General features: G+C 41.7%; 1 protein-coding gene across 1 annotated transcript in view; it reads right to left on the bottom strand.

Moving 5' to 3' along the window:
• Nucleotides 1-9,462: 9,462 nt before the first annotated feature.
• Nucleotides 9,463-15,804, bottom strand: part of pnpla7a (patatin-like phospholipase domain containing 7a) — a 29,089-nt gene continuing 22,747 nt past the window's right edge. Inside the window, exons 31-36 of the mRNA XM_072661331.1 lie at nt 15,568-15,716; nt 15,326-15,478; nt 14,497-14,613; nt 14,304-14,388; nt 13,885-14,000; nt 9,463-12,031 (exon numbers count right to left, since the gene is read on the bottom strand). Coding sequence (XP_072517432.1) covers nt 11,900-12,031; nt 13,885-14,000; nt 14,304-14,388; nt 14,497-14,613; nt 15,326-15,478; nt 15,568-15,716 — 752 coding nt within the window. The 3' untranslated portion in view covers nt 9,463-11,899. The remainder of the gene's footprint in view (nt 12,032-13,884; nt 14,001-14,303; nt 14,389-14,496; nt 14,614-15,325; nt 15,479-15,567; nt 15,717-15,804) is intronic.

Genomic DNA, 15,804 nt, shown 5'->3' with positions numbered 1-15,804 from the left:
GGGCATAATTTAAAGGTACTGGCTGAAGGGTGGTAGCATTTTAAAAGGCAGCAAATTTGTTGGATGTTCTTGTGTAAATGCAACATCCCATATACATAATATTCCATTTAGTGTCCTGTATACAGGTATATGTAACATGATATGAGGTCTTGTCCAAGCCAAGGGTGGTCATTCACACTATTAGGCAAGTGATCATAATATTCAATATAAATCATAGATTGGACATGTCCATAGTATATGAACCATACATATATGTTTGATCGGTTAAGTAAACACATATGTTGTAAATATATAAGAAAATATCAATGACAGGACATATGTATATTTATATACCTGCCTTTCTGACTATGTTGAAGTTTACAAGGTTTACATATTAGCTATTATCAATATTATTATTATCATTCCTACCCCTCTCTATTATATTTATATTAATTCAAGAATATTATGCTTATATCAGCACACCTGAGCAGACCTGATACGGTCTTATGTGGGGACTTTCTATCAATTATTAATGTAAGTAGTTCTGTCCCAAGGAGGATGGGTCCCCCCTTGTAAGTGTTGGTTCCTCCCAGGGTTTCTTCCTCCAGCTTTGAGGGAGTTTTTCCTTGCCACTTTTGCTTTTGGCTTGCTCTCCGGGGGGTTTTATGTTTTCTGATCTGTTGATCTCCTGTTGATCTCCTGGATTCCTGTGAAGCTGCTTTGTGACAATGGCAGTTGTAAAAATCACTACAAATAAATTTGATTTGATTATACCTACGATATATTGTCACTGTTCTGTTTCAGATGGAGCGTTTCTATTGGTCCATTTTAGCTTTCAATTTTGATACAGTGTGAAGAACCACTGCCAGATTTAAAGAATGTTAAAAGTTATATTATGGAGATACAAGGTTTTTATATGTTGTTATGTATAGGGGATTCCATATAATCTAATATATGTGATATTTGAGATCTATATATTGCGATATATTAGATTTCTGAATGGAGGCTGTCAGGTTTTTCCTTATAGTCTGCTTTTTAGCACCTGATACATCACTGTTCTGCCACCATTGTTTGGCCTTTTCTTCAGTGGCATTTTCATCAATCATCAGGACATTTCCAGAAACTATCACCAAATCAGACACCAGTGACTGGCTCAGCTTGTCTCTCTTGTCACAAAAAAAATCATGTTTTCTTCTCTCAGATTGTCCAAGAAGCCGTCGTGAGCGGTTTGATTCAAACCTCATTTCAGTTTTCACTCTGTTTCAATTCTGAACACGCTCCTGGAGAGCTCTCACACAGCAATGTTCTCGAGAAAACGTCATGTCTAATCCACGGGCCGACACCACAAGCACACTGAGCATGTACGAAAGGTGAGTGTAGCAAATATACATAATAAACCCTGGTCAGTCCACAGAGACAGGAAGGTCAAACGTCCAGTGCAGGCAAATGCACACTGCCAGTGAGCGATCATTCCACTCAACACAGTCCAATCACAGACCATTTCATTGGTGCAGGCCTAGTTTCAGCACAGAGGGGAGTACTTAGCAGTTAGACATCAAAATATGCAAAATATGCAAAAAAGGAAATAATAACAGCGACAAGATAATGAATTAATCCAGTGCAGTTCACAGCCACCTTCTAATGAAAACCATTTCAGAGCCTTTTCCTAAAATAAGAGTAATGCGGGTGGAAACTGGAAAAAAAAGACCTTCAGAGTTCCATTTCCCATCTGTCATCTTCAGTAACACCCCTTGTCTTCAGGGAGGAAGAATAAAAACACTGATTAGATCTCCACTCCTTCCACTCGCCATTAAATCAGGCCATTTAGCCGTATCCAGTTCACAGCAAATCTGGAGAAAGAACAGGCAGTCCTTTATTTGCATTTGCTTCCCCTCTGTAAACTGCTTCACTTAAAAGAACAGTCTAATTAAACAGGGTTCCTCTACACGTATTAGCAGAACAGACCAAACCAGCTCTGGGTGAAAATGGGGTGCAGCGAGGATCATAAAACAGGGAGCCAAACAGCAAGACAAATTTCTAGATTTGTCCCCTAAATACGCCATCTGCTGCTACCCACAATAACCACACACCCCTCAAACAGACCCACTGTCATGTTGTCTTATGGCTTCAATACTGCTGCAAGTGACACATGGGGCCGGTATGCCATTGTGGCAAACGTGTGTGTGTGCCAGCCAGAGGGGGCCTGACTCCAGCAAAACAGTGACCCACTTACCTGCTCTGAGAGGATTGTTCCATTTCAATGATCATAATGAACAGACATCAGTGTGTGTATGTGTGAGAGAGAGAGAGAGAGAGAGAGAGAGAGAGAGAGAGAGAGAGAGAGAGAGAGAGAGAGAGAGAGAGAGAGAGAGAGAGAGAGAGAGAGAGAGAGAGAGAGAGAGAGAGAGAGACTGTATGTACTCATTTTCCATTTGTTACCAAAATGGTGATTTTACAGGGGAAGGCAAAAAGGTTCTTAGCTGAATGGAAGTAAATGTAAAATTGTCATTTTAGAGAATTCCTACATTCACACTGTCCCAGAACCATGAGGTACATTATTCTAGAACCACCATTCACACTGTCCCAGAACCATGAGGCACACTGTTCTAGAACCACCATTCACACTGCCCCAGAACCATGAGGTAGATTATTCTAGAACTACCATTCACACTGTCCCAGAACCATGAGGCACACTGTTCTAGAACCACCATTCACACTGCCCCAGAACCATGAGGTAGATTATTCTAGAACTACCATGTACACTGTCCCAGAACCATGAGGCACACTGTTCTAGAACCACCATTCACACTGTCCCAGAACCATGAGGTAGATTATTCTAGAACCACCATTCACACTGTCCCAGAACCATGAGGCACACTATTCTAGAACCACCATTCACACTGTCCCAGAACCATGAGGCACACTATTCTAGAACCACCATTCACACTGTCCCAGAACCATGAGGTAGATTATTCTAGAACTACCATGTACACTTTCCCAGAACCATGAGGCAAACTATTCTAGAACCACCATTTACACTGCCCCGGAACCACGAGGCACACTGTTCTAGAACCACCATTTACACTTTCCCAGAACCATGAGGCACACTAATCTAGAACCACCATTTACACTGTCCCAGAACCATGAGGCACACTGTTCTAGAACCACCATTTACACGGTCCCAGAACCATGAGGCACACTGTTCTAGAACCACCATTTACACTATCCCAGAACCATGAGGCACACTATTCTAGAACCACCATTTACACTGTCCCAGAACCATGAAGCACACTATTCTAGAACAACCATTCACACTTTTCCAGAACCATGAGGCACACTATTCTAGAACCACCATTCACACTTTTCCAGAACCATGAGGCACACTGTCCCAGAATATTCTTTCCAATTCATACTGTTCTAGAACCACACCAGGTATTATTTACCATTTACACTGTTCTAGAGTGTTCTTTCCCAGTCACATTGTTCTAGAACCACAATTTACACTGTTCTACAATGTTCTCACCACTATTCACACTGTTCTAGAACGTTCTCACCACTATTCACACTGTTCTAGAACGTTCTCACCACTATTCACACTGTTCTAGAATGTCTTCAGAATGTACTGTGTGTGAGGAGCACAGGACAGAGCGAATGGTGGAAAGCAGAAGCACTGAACAGCAGAGTAACCGACTCATCCGGATCAGTGCATCCTCTAAACTGAGCCTGATCCAGGATGTGTTCATGTGTTTCTCTCACAGTTCCTGTCTTGAGGTTTCTTACTTACCAACAACCCAAGACACGTCAGAGCACCTGTTCTGCCCTTTTCCTGTAACAGCAGAGTGAGTCAGAAGATTCATCAGCAGCACATTTACCTCAGGAAGAAGTCATCCAAGTCAGCCATCCATTAACTCACCCACACCTTTCCACAAACCCATCTGTATATGTTTAAATACACCCCTCCATTCTTCTTCCTCTTCCTCCTGTTTGACCCAATTGCTCCCTAACAGGGATGTTCATTCACGGTAACATCACTGTTGGCAGAGCCTGTATCTTCCCAAATATATCAGGTAAGGCTTTTAATAAACCTAAGGTCAGGCACACTCCCACTCTCTGAATTGGGCTCAACAAATACGTAAATGTGTCCCCTCTGCTGGTCACTGCACCCCAACCACACGCTCTCTCTGCTCATGTCAGCTTGTTGGAGCATGTGGGAGAACAGAGATGTGAACAGGCTGCTCTATGTCTCCACCTTGTGCTGAGTAAAGAATAGAAGTCTGATTAGAATTAAGCCAAAACATAAAGGTGCTTCAAATGGTTCTTTGGGCCATGCCAAAGAAGAACCACTTTGGGATCCATAAAGAATCGTGGGCCTCGTTCAGTTTTCTTACATTTGTTCTTGATAAAGGTCCCTTACACCAAGTGAAGGTTCTTTAGACCTTTTAGGGGTTATTCACACATCTCTATTACAATCAAACATTGCTTTTGCAGTATCAGAAGGCTAAATAAAAAAGACCATAAGAAGGTTCTGCACGCAGCTTTTCCACACCTCCAGTGGTGGAAATTTAGGAATAGGTGACTGAGGGCAACCACCCAGGATAATATCTTGCAACATCAGGGGGAACCACAAAAAAATCAGAATGGTGATTTTGTCACATCATCATCTCATCATGTCAGCTTGTGGGTCAGTTAATCTTGTTGGAGTAGACCCCGATTGGGTCTCTCACTGAGAAGCAGGAGATGTGGATGGGTGTCACTGCCCTCATGGCTGACCATGTGCTAGTTCTTCCAGGGCACCCAGAAGGCAGAACTGCCACTGCACACCTCCAAAGTTTAGTCTTGGATGGTGGAGCCTTTTCTGCTGCTCACCGTCCAAGCAATAGCAAACACATTCAATGATGTTAAGGTCTGGATTCTGGGGATCTCCTCAGAAATTTCACCTGAAGAGGCTCAGACTTGTCTAGTGGACTAAGGTGCTACCACTATGATCCGCGGAATCCTGGGTCATGCTGCGTGCCATCAGCAGCCGGAGTCAGAGAGAGCATAGTGTGAGGTTGGTCAGCACAGCTGTCTGTTAGATGCTGTATCAAAGCTGGGCTTCACATGCTAGTCTTCACCCTCCAAGTGATGGGGGCGTTACTAATGATGGGGTAGTTCATATAAACAGGGATTGGATAATTGGGCTTATAAATTGGGTAGACAATGAGTAGAAAAAAAATATCTGAAAAATAAAGAATTTGGATTTTGGAGGATGAAAAACAAACAAACAAACAAAGAACTGCATGTCTATAAGGCTCTGCTTTTTATCTAATTACTGCAGCATAATCAAGAAGTTCATTTATAAACAATTATTTTAACAAGAAGTTTAATCCACTAATTGTGACATGCCTATATATGACTCATTAGATCCACTTCAGTGAGAAATAGTTATATTTAATAGTGAGGCACTGGAAATGGTAATATGATATGTGATAAAATATTGCCTTCTCATACATGTTTCTCACTCCACAAAACACACACACACACCCTTTCATATGTACATTATCAAAGTGCTCCTTTGGCCTTTGATGGTGCTTTTAAGGACTTAATCAGCCATGCCCTGCTCTCCTAGTGCTTTCATAAGTGCTCTGCTGTTTGAACTGACAGTGAACCCACACAGCTGTGCTGGGATAAACAAAATCTGCTTTAATGGCTCCTCTCACATTCATCCACTCACATCCCCTCACTTCCGCCACCCCCTCCAAGTGAGCCATATTTTATTATCCTACAGTGCTCCTCAAAACTCAGAAGATAAATGTTAAGAGACAGTGCAGTTTGGTGAGCCTCCAAACCAGTGGCCACCACTGGTGGAGTAAATAACACTGAATAACATTGAATAACACTGATTATATGGTTACAATGCCACCTGTCAACAACAGGATTCTACATATTAGGCATCGAGTGAACAGGCAGTTCTTGAAGGTGATGGAGGTAGATGTTAAACATAGGAAAAATGGGCCAGCGTAATGATCTGAGACACTTTGACAAGAGTCAAATGGTGATGTCTAGACGACTGGTGATGTCTAGACGAGTCAAATTGTGATGTCAGAACACCTGCAAAATGTCTGGCAGGTCTTGTGGGGTGTTGGAGGGAAGGTTAGCCTATTTGGTCCAATCCAACAGAAGATCTGCTGTAGCACAAACTGTTGAAAAAGAATGATGATAGAAAGGTCAGTACATCACAGCCTGTTGTGGATCAGAAAGACCAGTCAGAATGCCCATGCTGTCACGTTTTCTTTAGTAACATGTGGGAGGCCTTGCTTACCTAGGAAGAGATGGCACTAGGATCTTACAGATACCACAGGACACCTTCAGAGGTCTTGTGAAGTCCATGCCTCATCAGGTCAGCGCTCTTTTGGTGCACAAGGGGGACCTACACAATATTAGGCAGGTGGTTTTGATGTTGTGTTGGATTACAAAGGTAAATCAGTGTGTAGAAGGCAATGACAAGAATGAGACTAGAGGAGAGTCTCAAATCTACACATCAGCAGGGTCTGTCAGATTTGTCAGATTCACACGTGTGAAACGAACTCAAAGCTAAAGCGGCAATGTGAGCTTCAGACAAACCCGTATTCATTGAGTTAATTCATATCACGTGTAAAAGAGGCTGTGATTAGAAACCACTACACGTTCACTAATAACCCTTTTTGAGTATTAGATCAAACAATGAGCCGGAAACTAAAGTGCTAGCAGACTGAAGGCTCTACTGTGATGGATACGATGGCGATGACCTCACTGGTGAGCGGGTGCAGGTGCAGCGGAGCAGTAAATCACTTACAGTGCAGCACAGGCTGGAATGATTCTTGTGGTTTATGTTCCTCTTGTTCAGGGGGACCACAGAGAGGAGATTACTAGAACTAGAACCAGGCCAATGTGCTTCAGCTCCTGAGTGTATCCAAGAGTAAAACCTGCAGCAAAAAACATCAACCTTATTATTAGTGGAAATGCAGAACCAAGCTAATGTTAGGAAAGCCTTAAAGCCTTAAAGACATTTAACCTATTGGTCCACTGGCATATAATCTTATAGATATTGCCATCAAGCTTTATTTCATGACATTTGCCAGTTTTTTAATTTCACAATGCTTATGAAAGGCAAATTAATCTTGTCTGTATTTTCGTTTTTGCTACAGTATCATACTGTACTTCTCTTTACAGGGAGCACAGAATGCAGGGCCAATTGCTCAGTCCAGTCCAGCTGGGAGGCTTAGTTACTGTCAACCTCCGGCCCTGTCGCAAGCCTGAGTCACAAACTGCCACAGTGTCACCACAATGCCATTCCAACTGCCATTTCCCCATGTGCTGCTCATGACAGCACAAACACAGATGCACAGCCCTCAGGGGCCATCAGCATGCAGAGACACAGAGAAAGGAGGCACAGCATCCAGGCAGCCAGGACAAGAGAGGTGACCTTCCAAAGTAACAGAGCCAACAGTTATCTTGAAGTAAGTGAGGGTCTGTATACACTGCCTGCTAAAAGTTTAGACATCAAATATTAAAATGCTGTATGGACTTTAATTAATTAGGCTACGCATTTCAACTCTGGGTCAACATGTATGGACTGTGTGGCACCTTCACTGCACATGACTGTTGATGGAATGAAATGTAAACACTGCAGTGGAATTTTGTAGAATATATTTTTTGTATCAAAATAAATAGACTGAAATAAGTTAAAATGCTTTAATTAATCACTTAAATAAGTGTATTAACATAGTTTATTTCTTTCAAGTCGAACTGCTGGCTCTGGTTTTTGAGTGTACATATTTACAGTGATTTAATACCAATGACTATGCTGTCTTTTATGATCTGTGAGACAATAAAAGTGTGGATTATTATTTAATATTTTCGATGTTTTTGTGTATAAATAGTAAGTGTGACTATGGTTAGAGTACAAATGCTCAGATGTTGTTTTTCAAACCTGTTAACCTCTGAATGAAAACTAAAAAGAGTGTAAAGTTGTTCCTCAATGTTAATGGATAGTGTTACTGACCTTTTAGTGTCTCAGTACAGTGTGTGATTAACTTGCTATACCGTACCATAACAGAGAATGCTCCTAGCAGAAGTTAGGAGAGGAAATATATTTGAAATGTTAATCACCATGTCAGGGTAAATATAAGGTAATTGAAGTGATAAATAAAAAACAAGAAAAGGATACATTTCATGTAAAATGCATAAAAACACTCAAAATTGTGGGTGTGTGCAGGTTGGTCGGGTTGAGTAGCACAACTCAGCAGAACGCCAGACAGCTTTTAGCCTGGCACCTGCTTGCTTCACAAGCTTCCCTGTGTGGATACTCACAGAAGTGCTTCCTCCGGTCAGCCTAGCGTTAGTTTTTATCCTCTTTAGCCTTGTTTCCATATTCTCCCGAAGTAGCTGCTGCAATTATTTTCGAAAGACGTTCGCTAGTGGGCTGGTGAAATATATAACCAGTAAAGACTGTTACGTAGCAGTTTGGAGGTTTTAACATTGGCTCATTTTCCAGACCTGTTTTGGTTATGCTTGAGTGTCTGTGCCATATACCAAACTCTCATTAATCTACTATGCTAAGGTAAACACAGTTTTCCATATAAGGGCACCTTTAAAGAGTAATCAAGGTAATTTGGGGTAATTTGCATCATCTAAAATATTTGTTTTGGGAATAATGGCATAACCAACATGTCCTTTTCGGGCAAAAAGTAATTAGCTGGATTTTTTTGGTTTGTTTGGATCCAAAAGTAAAGCATCAGTCCAAATTCAACTAAATTTCAAATGAAAACAGGGTGTCCCCAAACTTTTGCTTGAAAAGTATGTACTCACAGCATTAAACAGAAGTATATGAAGTGAGCAGGATGAAAAAAATCTATGCACTCTAAGCTATTGTGCACTTTAAAGCTATTGATCTAGTTACCTTACCTCACAGTCATCTTCAGTATGACGAAAGTTCATATCTCAAGATGTCCCATGCACGACCCCCTCACATATAATAATAATGAAAAATTCATTGTGGCCATAGTAGCCACACGTTTCATTAGATGAGTGCTCTGCCTTTCAGCATCTCATAGAAGTAAATCTTAAATATAGCAGTGTGCATAAGCAGTTTTGTTGAGCCTAAGTAGCTAGCAGTGTAAGCAGCAGACAGTGATTGAAGCCCGTATAGTTTCCATTAGGCAGTGCGCCCACTGACTTTCGGCAGAAGCCAGACATTCATCTCCATAATTAGCGTGAGGCTCACATGGCTCCTGGCTTATGTTATTATGGCAGGTCAGGCAAACAGGAGTCCTCCATCTTCCTGTACACAGAGTAAGGCCTACACTATTAGGCACATATTTCACATATTGCAACATCCACAAAATTATTCTTAATAAAAATGAGATACACATACCAACCCCAAGGGCATTCACTTAAGGAATGATGCCAGGAATAAAATTTGACAATATATCATATCATATCGTCTCGCATTAAACAACTGAACACAATAGACTAGTACATTTTATTAGTAGTTAGTGTATCCCATACAGATTGCAGGAATTATCCCATCCCTGGCAGTACAACCCCAGGTTCTTATGTGCTTCTTTTGCAAAAACGTAAGATCTAAATCATAATCTATATTCACAAACTCCTCTATGGAGGAGAAAAGACCACTGAAGTCATGATGTCACTGATGTTAGCATACTGTAGTTGCCGTAATATCTTTTCCAAATGATAAGAAATTGTGTCTGTCATGCCCTGTCATTAACCAAAGATCCCATTTACACCTGGTCACTTAATCCATGTTGAGTATCAGGATTATATCTGGATAAGGCCAAGCCACATATAAACACAAGTGTAAACGCACCTAACAGGCATTTAAACCAGAAACAAATCCGGTCACTTGAACCACTTCATGGGGTGGTCGGAGATGCACTTGAGCCAGTGTAAACACATCAATCACTCAACAACCAAAACTCCACACTTCAATCAAATGAAACACCAGTAATAACTGCCTCAAAGCAAGTGAAGTTTAGTCTGACTATCCGAATGTTTGACTATCCGAAGAGACACGTGACTACCAAGTGAAAATGCATGTGGCAAAAATCTTATCAGGATACAATCCAGATACTAGTCACATGAAGTGACCAGGTGTAAACGGGGTCGATGTGTTCCAACCTAGATGCTTTTTGTCCTGTGTTTATTCTTCTCCCAAATGTTAAAGGATCCTCTGAATTACGAGATTATAAATATGTGGCAAGCCATTTTAGCATAAATGTTGCACCAAGTTAGCTAAGTTGCATTTGCAGCAGTAGTAAAGTACATTTAAAAAGATTATACGTTTTATAATCGACTTCATTTTCATGCATTGTAATTTTAACATGTGTTAGTGTTAGAGTAGCTTGTAGTAGGAGTGTAGCAATATTCATAGTTCGACTTGTTATCATTGGCAGTTGCGTGGATCAGGTGACAATTTTGGGAAAACTGTACACTGGACAAAACGTATCAGGTTTGGAACAGTTGTTTACCACAGGGTTTGATGCAGCTCAAGCCCAGACTACACAATAATGACACATGATTTCAGAGGTCTATGTACTTGGCATACATTCTGTAACATCGACAGAAATGTCAAACCAACTACAATGGGTAAATTACTTCAGCACATAACCCTCTCAAAATTCAGGCTCATGTCAGTACAGTTAAGTCACAGTGGTGTAAATACACTTAAACAGGAGTCAATCAAGACAAAGCACAACTGAAATATAGACAATAGACCCAATTACATACTCCATACAGTAATTATGCACCTATAATCTTAGCATAGTTAGCATATTTGGTAGGCCTCATTGTAGTACTAGGCAAATCCAACTGTAGCTACCAAATGTATGGCTAGTAGTAGCTATTAAGGGCTGCACAAGTAAAGGCACTGCGGGTCACACAAAGCTCTCTCCAATAAACACACAACAGATATATGTATAAAAACGGAATATTGCATTGATAGGCTTGCTTTGTCTTGTTACTATGTGTGTATGCACATAGTAGTTGGTAGAGGTAAGTGCAGAGTCATTCTCAGCCACCTTCACATCATCAACACAGACATGCTGTGCCAGACGGATTATGTCTAACATCCAGCAAGCTACTGCTCAGCTTAGTTTCTTATCATATGAAATGATGGTTTAATGGTGTCAGTCTATCTAAGGAGCACACTAAAGGCCTTATGGTCTGAGAGCTGCTGTAGCTGAACTCTGAATTCTACAAGTGGGTTATGCTGGGGCTCTCAGACCTTTGATACGTGTCTGAGCTTTCACTATTGGACATATGTATACTGAATTGGTTGAAAAACAAGCAGCTTCTTTGTGTCTAGGACATGATTTTGATGCTCATAGAAAAGGTTGGTCTCTAATATAAAAAGTGCAGAGTGACACATCTCAATGAAGTGAAGAGCTATACAGAAGATTGTCTAAGTCACTACTGCCTCCCCTTGACAGCTCTTTCATTAGTGCTTTAGGACCGATGGGATCTGATCAGAATCTGTAGATCTGGCGGTTGCATAGTGAAGGTATGGACGTCGTTTGAAATGTTCCTAGAAGTACTACCACAGTGACCTCCTACTAGACTGGATTTTTACAAGTGAATGCTCAGAGTTGAGATGAAGCAAGGTCCATGTTCCCAAATAGAACACAACACCTCCGCATGTCTGACTGCCAGCGCAGTTTCCACATCCCAATTATTTCGAAATGTCTCTCCCAAGGACGAGGACAGCGAGAGAGGCTGGAGGTGTAGAGTAGATTCTCAGGGCAGGACATGGTGGGTAGAAAAGCTATTTGTTTCTTGAAGACGCTGCATTGCTGTTTAAAAATGCTAGTTTTGGTCCCACTGCAGCTAACGGACACGCCACAACACAGAAACAGGTCAGAGGTCATGATTCAGGCCTGAGGTTTTACTGTCCTTGCACCTTTCTGGCTCGTGCGGTGGAGGAGTTATCAGAGCTTGGGGTAGCGGAGGATGCAGGCCCCATGGTTTCTGGGTTGAGGAGCAGACGCGGTTTCTGAGCTCTCTCTGGTTCTTCATCCTGAAAATGAGAATGTGTTACAGAATTTAGGCTTCCCCAGGCTTTTAGAAAATTCCCTAGGACTTATCCAGGACATATACATGAGGTCATCTTAGAACAGTAACATTTTTAATGGTAAAGTGAACAATACAACCAGCAACCCCATTAGGCCTAATTTAAAACCCATTGGGAACAATAAGATGCCATCACTCATTAAACCCATCCATAAGAAGCCAAGTTAACCAACTAAGAAAACATTTAGAAAATATTTGATTGCTATTACTGGATTTTGATGATTTTTGGGAGTAGACAATGTGAGCACACAATCCTGTTATAGAATGAAATGGACAGTGCAGGCACAGGCTAATCACTGTTTGCTAATTAGCTTCACATGACCTTGTGTGGTACACACACACAAATTCATATAATCATATATTTGAATAATGTATAATCATACATTTACCTATTTTGGCTGCAGTACAGTAGGTTTCAAACTTTTAGGGGGGTCTATTTTTGTGGTGAAGAGCCAACCACACAGTTTAAGCAGTGTCTCTGATGCATAAAACAGAACAGTTCTCATCTAGAACAACTTGGAGTAATCGCGGAGCAGTTCGCACATTGATCCTATTGCCTTCCAGCTCTACTCTCATTGGTAGATTATGAAACAATGTGGATAGAGTCATCACTTTTGTTTATGTCAAATGTTTTGTTTGTTTATATATCTATTGTCGCTGTGCAATGAAAAACATGTATCTCAAAAATGGTAACTTTACAAGAGAAGGAAAATGTTCTCAACTTTGAATGGAAGTTATTATAAAAGAATCCCAAATAATTTAGAGCATTTCTATTGGTCTATTCATCAATGACATGGGTCCTGGCTATTTTCAACCCTACTGTTATATCTTCGGGACATCCAGTCCAGAGCGAATACAAATACAAACAGCTTCACTGTTTACTCAGAAAATACTAGTAATATAACTAGAAAATAGCTAGTTTGTATAGACTAAGATCCAAAAGAGAGCCCTAAGCTTAGATACTACTAAATACAAACATCAGTGTGGAGACCACAATACTCTGCACTAAACTTCACCCAAGTGTTCTTGGAAGAGATGGATCTCTTCAGTCTGCTTTTGGAGACAGAGAGCCGTTCGGACACCCAGGGGAAGTTCGTTCCACCACTTCGGTGCCAGGACAGAAAAAAGCCTGGATGCTTGTCTTCCATGGATCTTAAAGAATGGCGGGTCAAGCCGAGCCGTATTTGAAGCTCGAAGAGCTTTTGGTGCAGATCGGCTTTTGACCATTGCCATCAATTACGGAGGGGCTGGTCCATTCTTGGCTTTGTAGTCTAGAGTCAGGGTTACAGGAAGCCAGTAGAGAGAACGCAGCAGAGGTGTTACATAGCTGAACAACCCAGAAGAAAGTTGCAGTAAACAAGTCTTAAAATGACGAGAGACTGAACAAGCACCTGGGTTGCCTCTAGAGAGGAAGGGTTGAATTCTCCGGATGTTGAAAAGGAGAAACCGGCATGACCAAGTCACATTTGCAACACGAGTTGAAAACGATAACCGGTCATCCATGACTACACAAGGACTTTGTGGTTCTGTATATGGAGTGACCAGTGAGTTCTCAAAGGATGTTGCATGTCTGTTTACATGATACCACAACATTCTAAAGTACTACACATACATGGACGCTGTTGGCTGAATATGCTAAAACATGCTCTATCAGTGTCTTAACAGGACAAAAAAAAAAAAAAACAAAAAACACAGTAAACAACAACAAGAAAAAAACTTAAGTGTGTATTGTGACCTCAGTAAACAGTATTGTGTCCAGTGTAAACAGTAGTTGTGTTTATGTTGGTGGGTGGAACTCACAGTATCAGCAGTGAGCTCCTCCTCTGTATGTTCACTGCAGTGCGCTGGCAGCTCCATGTCTGACAGTGCACTCTCCACCAGCTCCTCCTCATAATCTGTGTGATAGTCCGACTCCTCTGAAAGAGTAAAGGAGAGTGAAAAGGAGGGAGAGAGAGAGAGAGGATGGATAACAAACAAGACAGCCAAACCATTAGACTAATGATGTTAGTCTAATGATTTGGTTCTGTACACAAATCACATTTTACCAAATTACTTCCTCCACTCAGAGGAGATCAATTTGTTGAGCTTTTTAGTACCCCAGGGAAGACATGCCAAAATCCCTAAAACTGCCTGCCAAAACCCCCCAGTAGAGCACGAATAAATATCCGGGTACTTGTACGCTCTCCTCCAGCCTCTTGCAATCTTTCTCTCCCACTCACCATCTACGAGAGCCTGTTTGACAGGTTCGATGCGAGACACTATCTCTGCCAGATCAGTGAAGGAGGCGTTTGGACAAGTCACCATCTAAAATACAAAAACAACAGAAGTCACGAGCCAACCTCTCACTCAACCCCTGAAGCAGCCCAAACAGCTGCTGGCTCTGTAACAGTGCGACTCTGGCAGTGGACTCACGTTGTTGCTGTGGGTGTTGTGGAACTCCTCCTGGCGTCTGTCCTTCAGCATTTTCTCCACCACTCCACTCCTGATCCACACGTCAAACACTGTCTTTCCATGCTGGTAGCCCACCTCCTACAAATACAGAGGGAATATTAAGAGTCCATAGATTACAATGAATCGACTGAACATGCAAATGCTGCTGCTAGGGGTCCTAGGCTGCTCCATATGTCCAGATGTTTGTGGACATCCCTAATCTAATAAATGGACTTAGTTGTATTAAAGTTGCACCCATTGCTGACACTATGCTATGGCATTTAGCTGACGCTCTTATCCAGAGCGACTTACAAGGTTACTCGTATTACAGAGGAGGGCCAATGGTGTTAGGAGTCTTGCCCAAGGACTCTTATTGGTGTAGCGCTAGCATAGTCACCCAGGCCGGGAATCAAACCCCAGTCTCCAACACACCAACACTGCGCCACACCAACCACCAATCCTCCACTGCACCAGTGCTCCAATATCTAGTAGAAAGTCTTCTGACAGTAGGGACAGTTACTCCAACAACTATGTTTAAAACAATGTGGTAATTTTATTTTTGGCCAAACAACAATATAATTTTATTAAATATCACTTTTATCAGTTTCCAAAAATTAATACAGTGAAATAAGTCATAGTGCATCAATGCATTTTCACTGCTCTAGCTGCTGTACTGGGTAACATTATAAGTCTAACATGTCCAGTGCAGGGAGGTAAAGGGGGTAAAATGAGAAACACAGAGTGTGTGGGTGTGTGTTTGTGTGGGAGTGGGAATGAGAAAATAATACGAGTCAGACTGAAAGCCACTTACAGCAATCTCGTCAAACTTGCCGAACTCCAGAGTGCGGTATCTGTTGATCGGAGGTCGAATGTATTCACAGTAATCACTGTTCTTAACGGACTCTAGCTGTCTCACACAGCACACGTAAGCCAGCCGGGTCTGAATCTCAGCCATGTTCAACACCTAAACACACAAAAAACTCTTTTAAACCCAAGACCTGTGAAGTCTCTTCGTTTTCATTTGCCACATGGTCAGAATGCAGTTCCCCTTACTTTGACTTTCTCTGAAAGGGGGTTGAGGCGTTTCCATAGCAGCCACCATCCGGACAGGGCATCTCCATAGTTCGTGAGATTGGTCTCGTCCTGGCTGCCCACATCAATGGCTATCACAACCTTAGCTCCCATAGACCTCGCCACATCCGCTGAGAGACAGAGGGAAAAATCAATGAGTTACATAACGGCAAGGACAGACTTTCACAGAGGACATCTTTTATGGGCCCAAATTAAATG

This window comes from Salminus brasiliensis, chromosome 18 (assembly GCF_030463535.1).
Source record: "Salminus brasiliensis chromosome 18, fSalBra1.hap2, whole genome shotgun sequence".
In the NCBI taxonomy this organism is placed as follows: Eukaryota; Metazoa; Chordata; class Actinopteri; order Characiformes; family Bryconidae; genus Salminus; species Salminus brasiliensis.
This window is presented reverse-complemented; position numbering and strand designations above follow the sequence as displayed.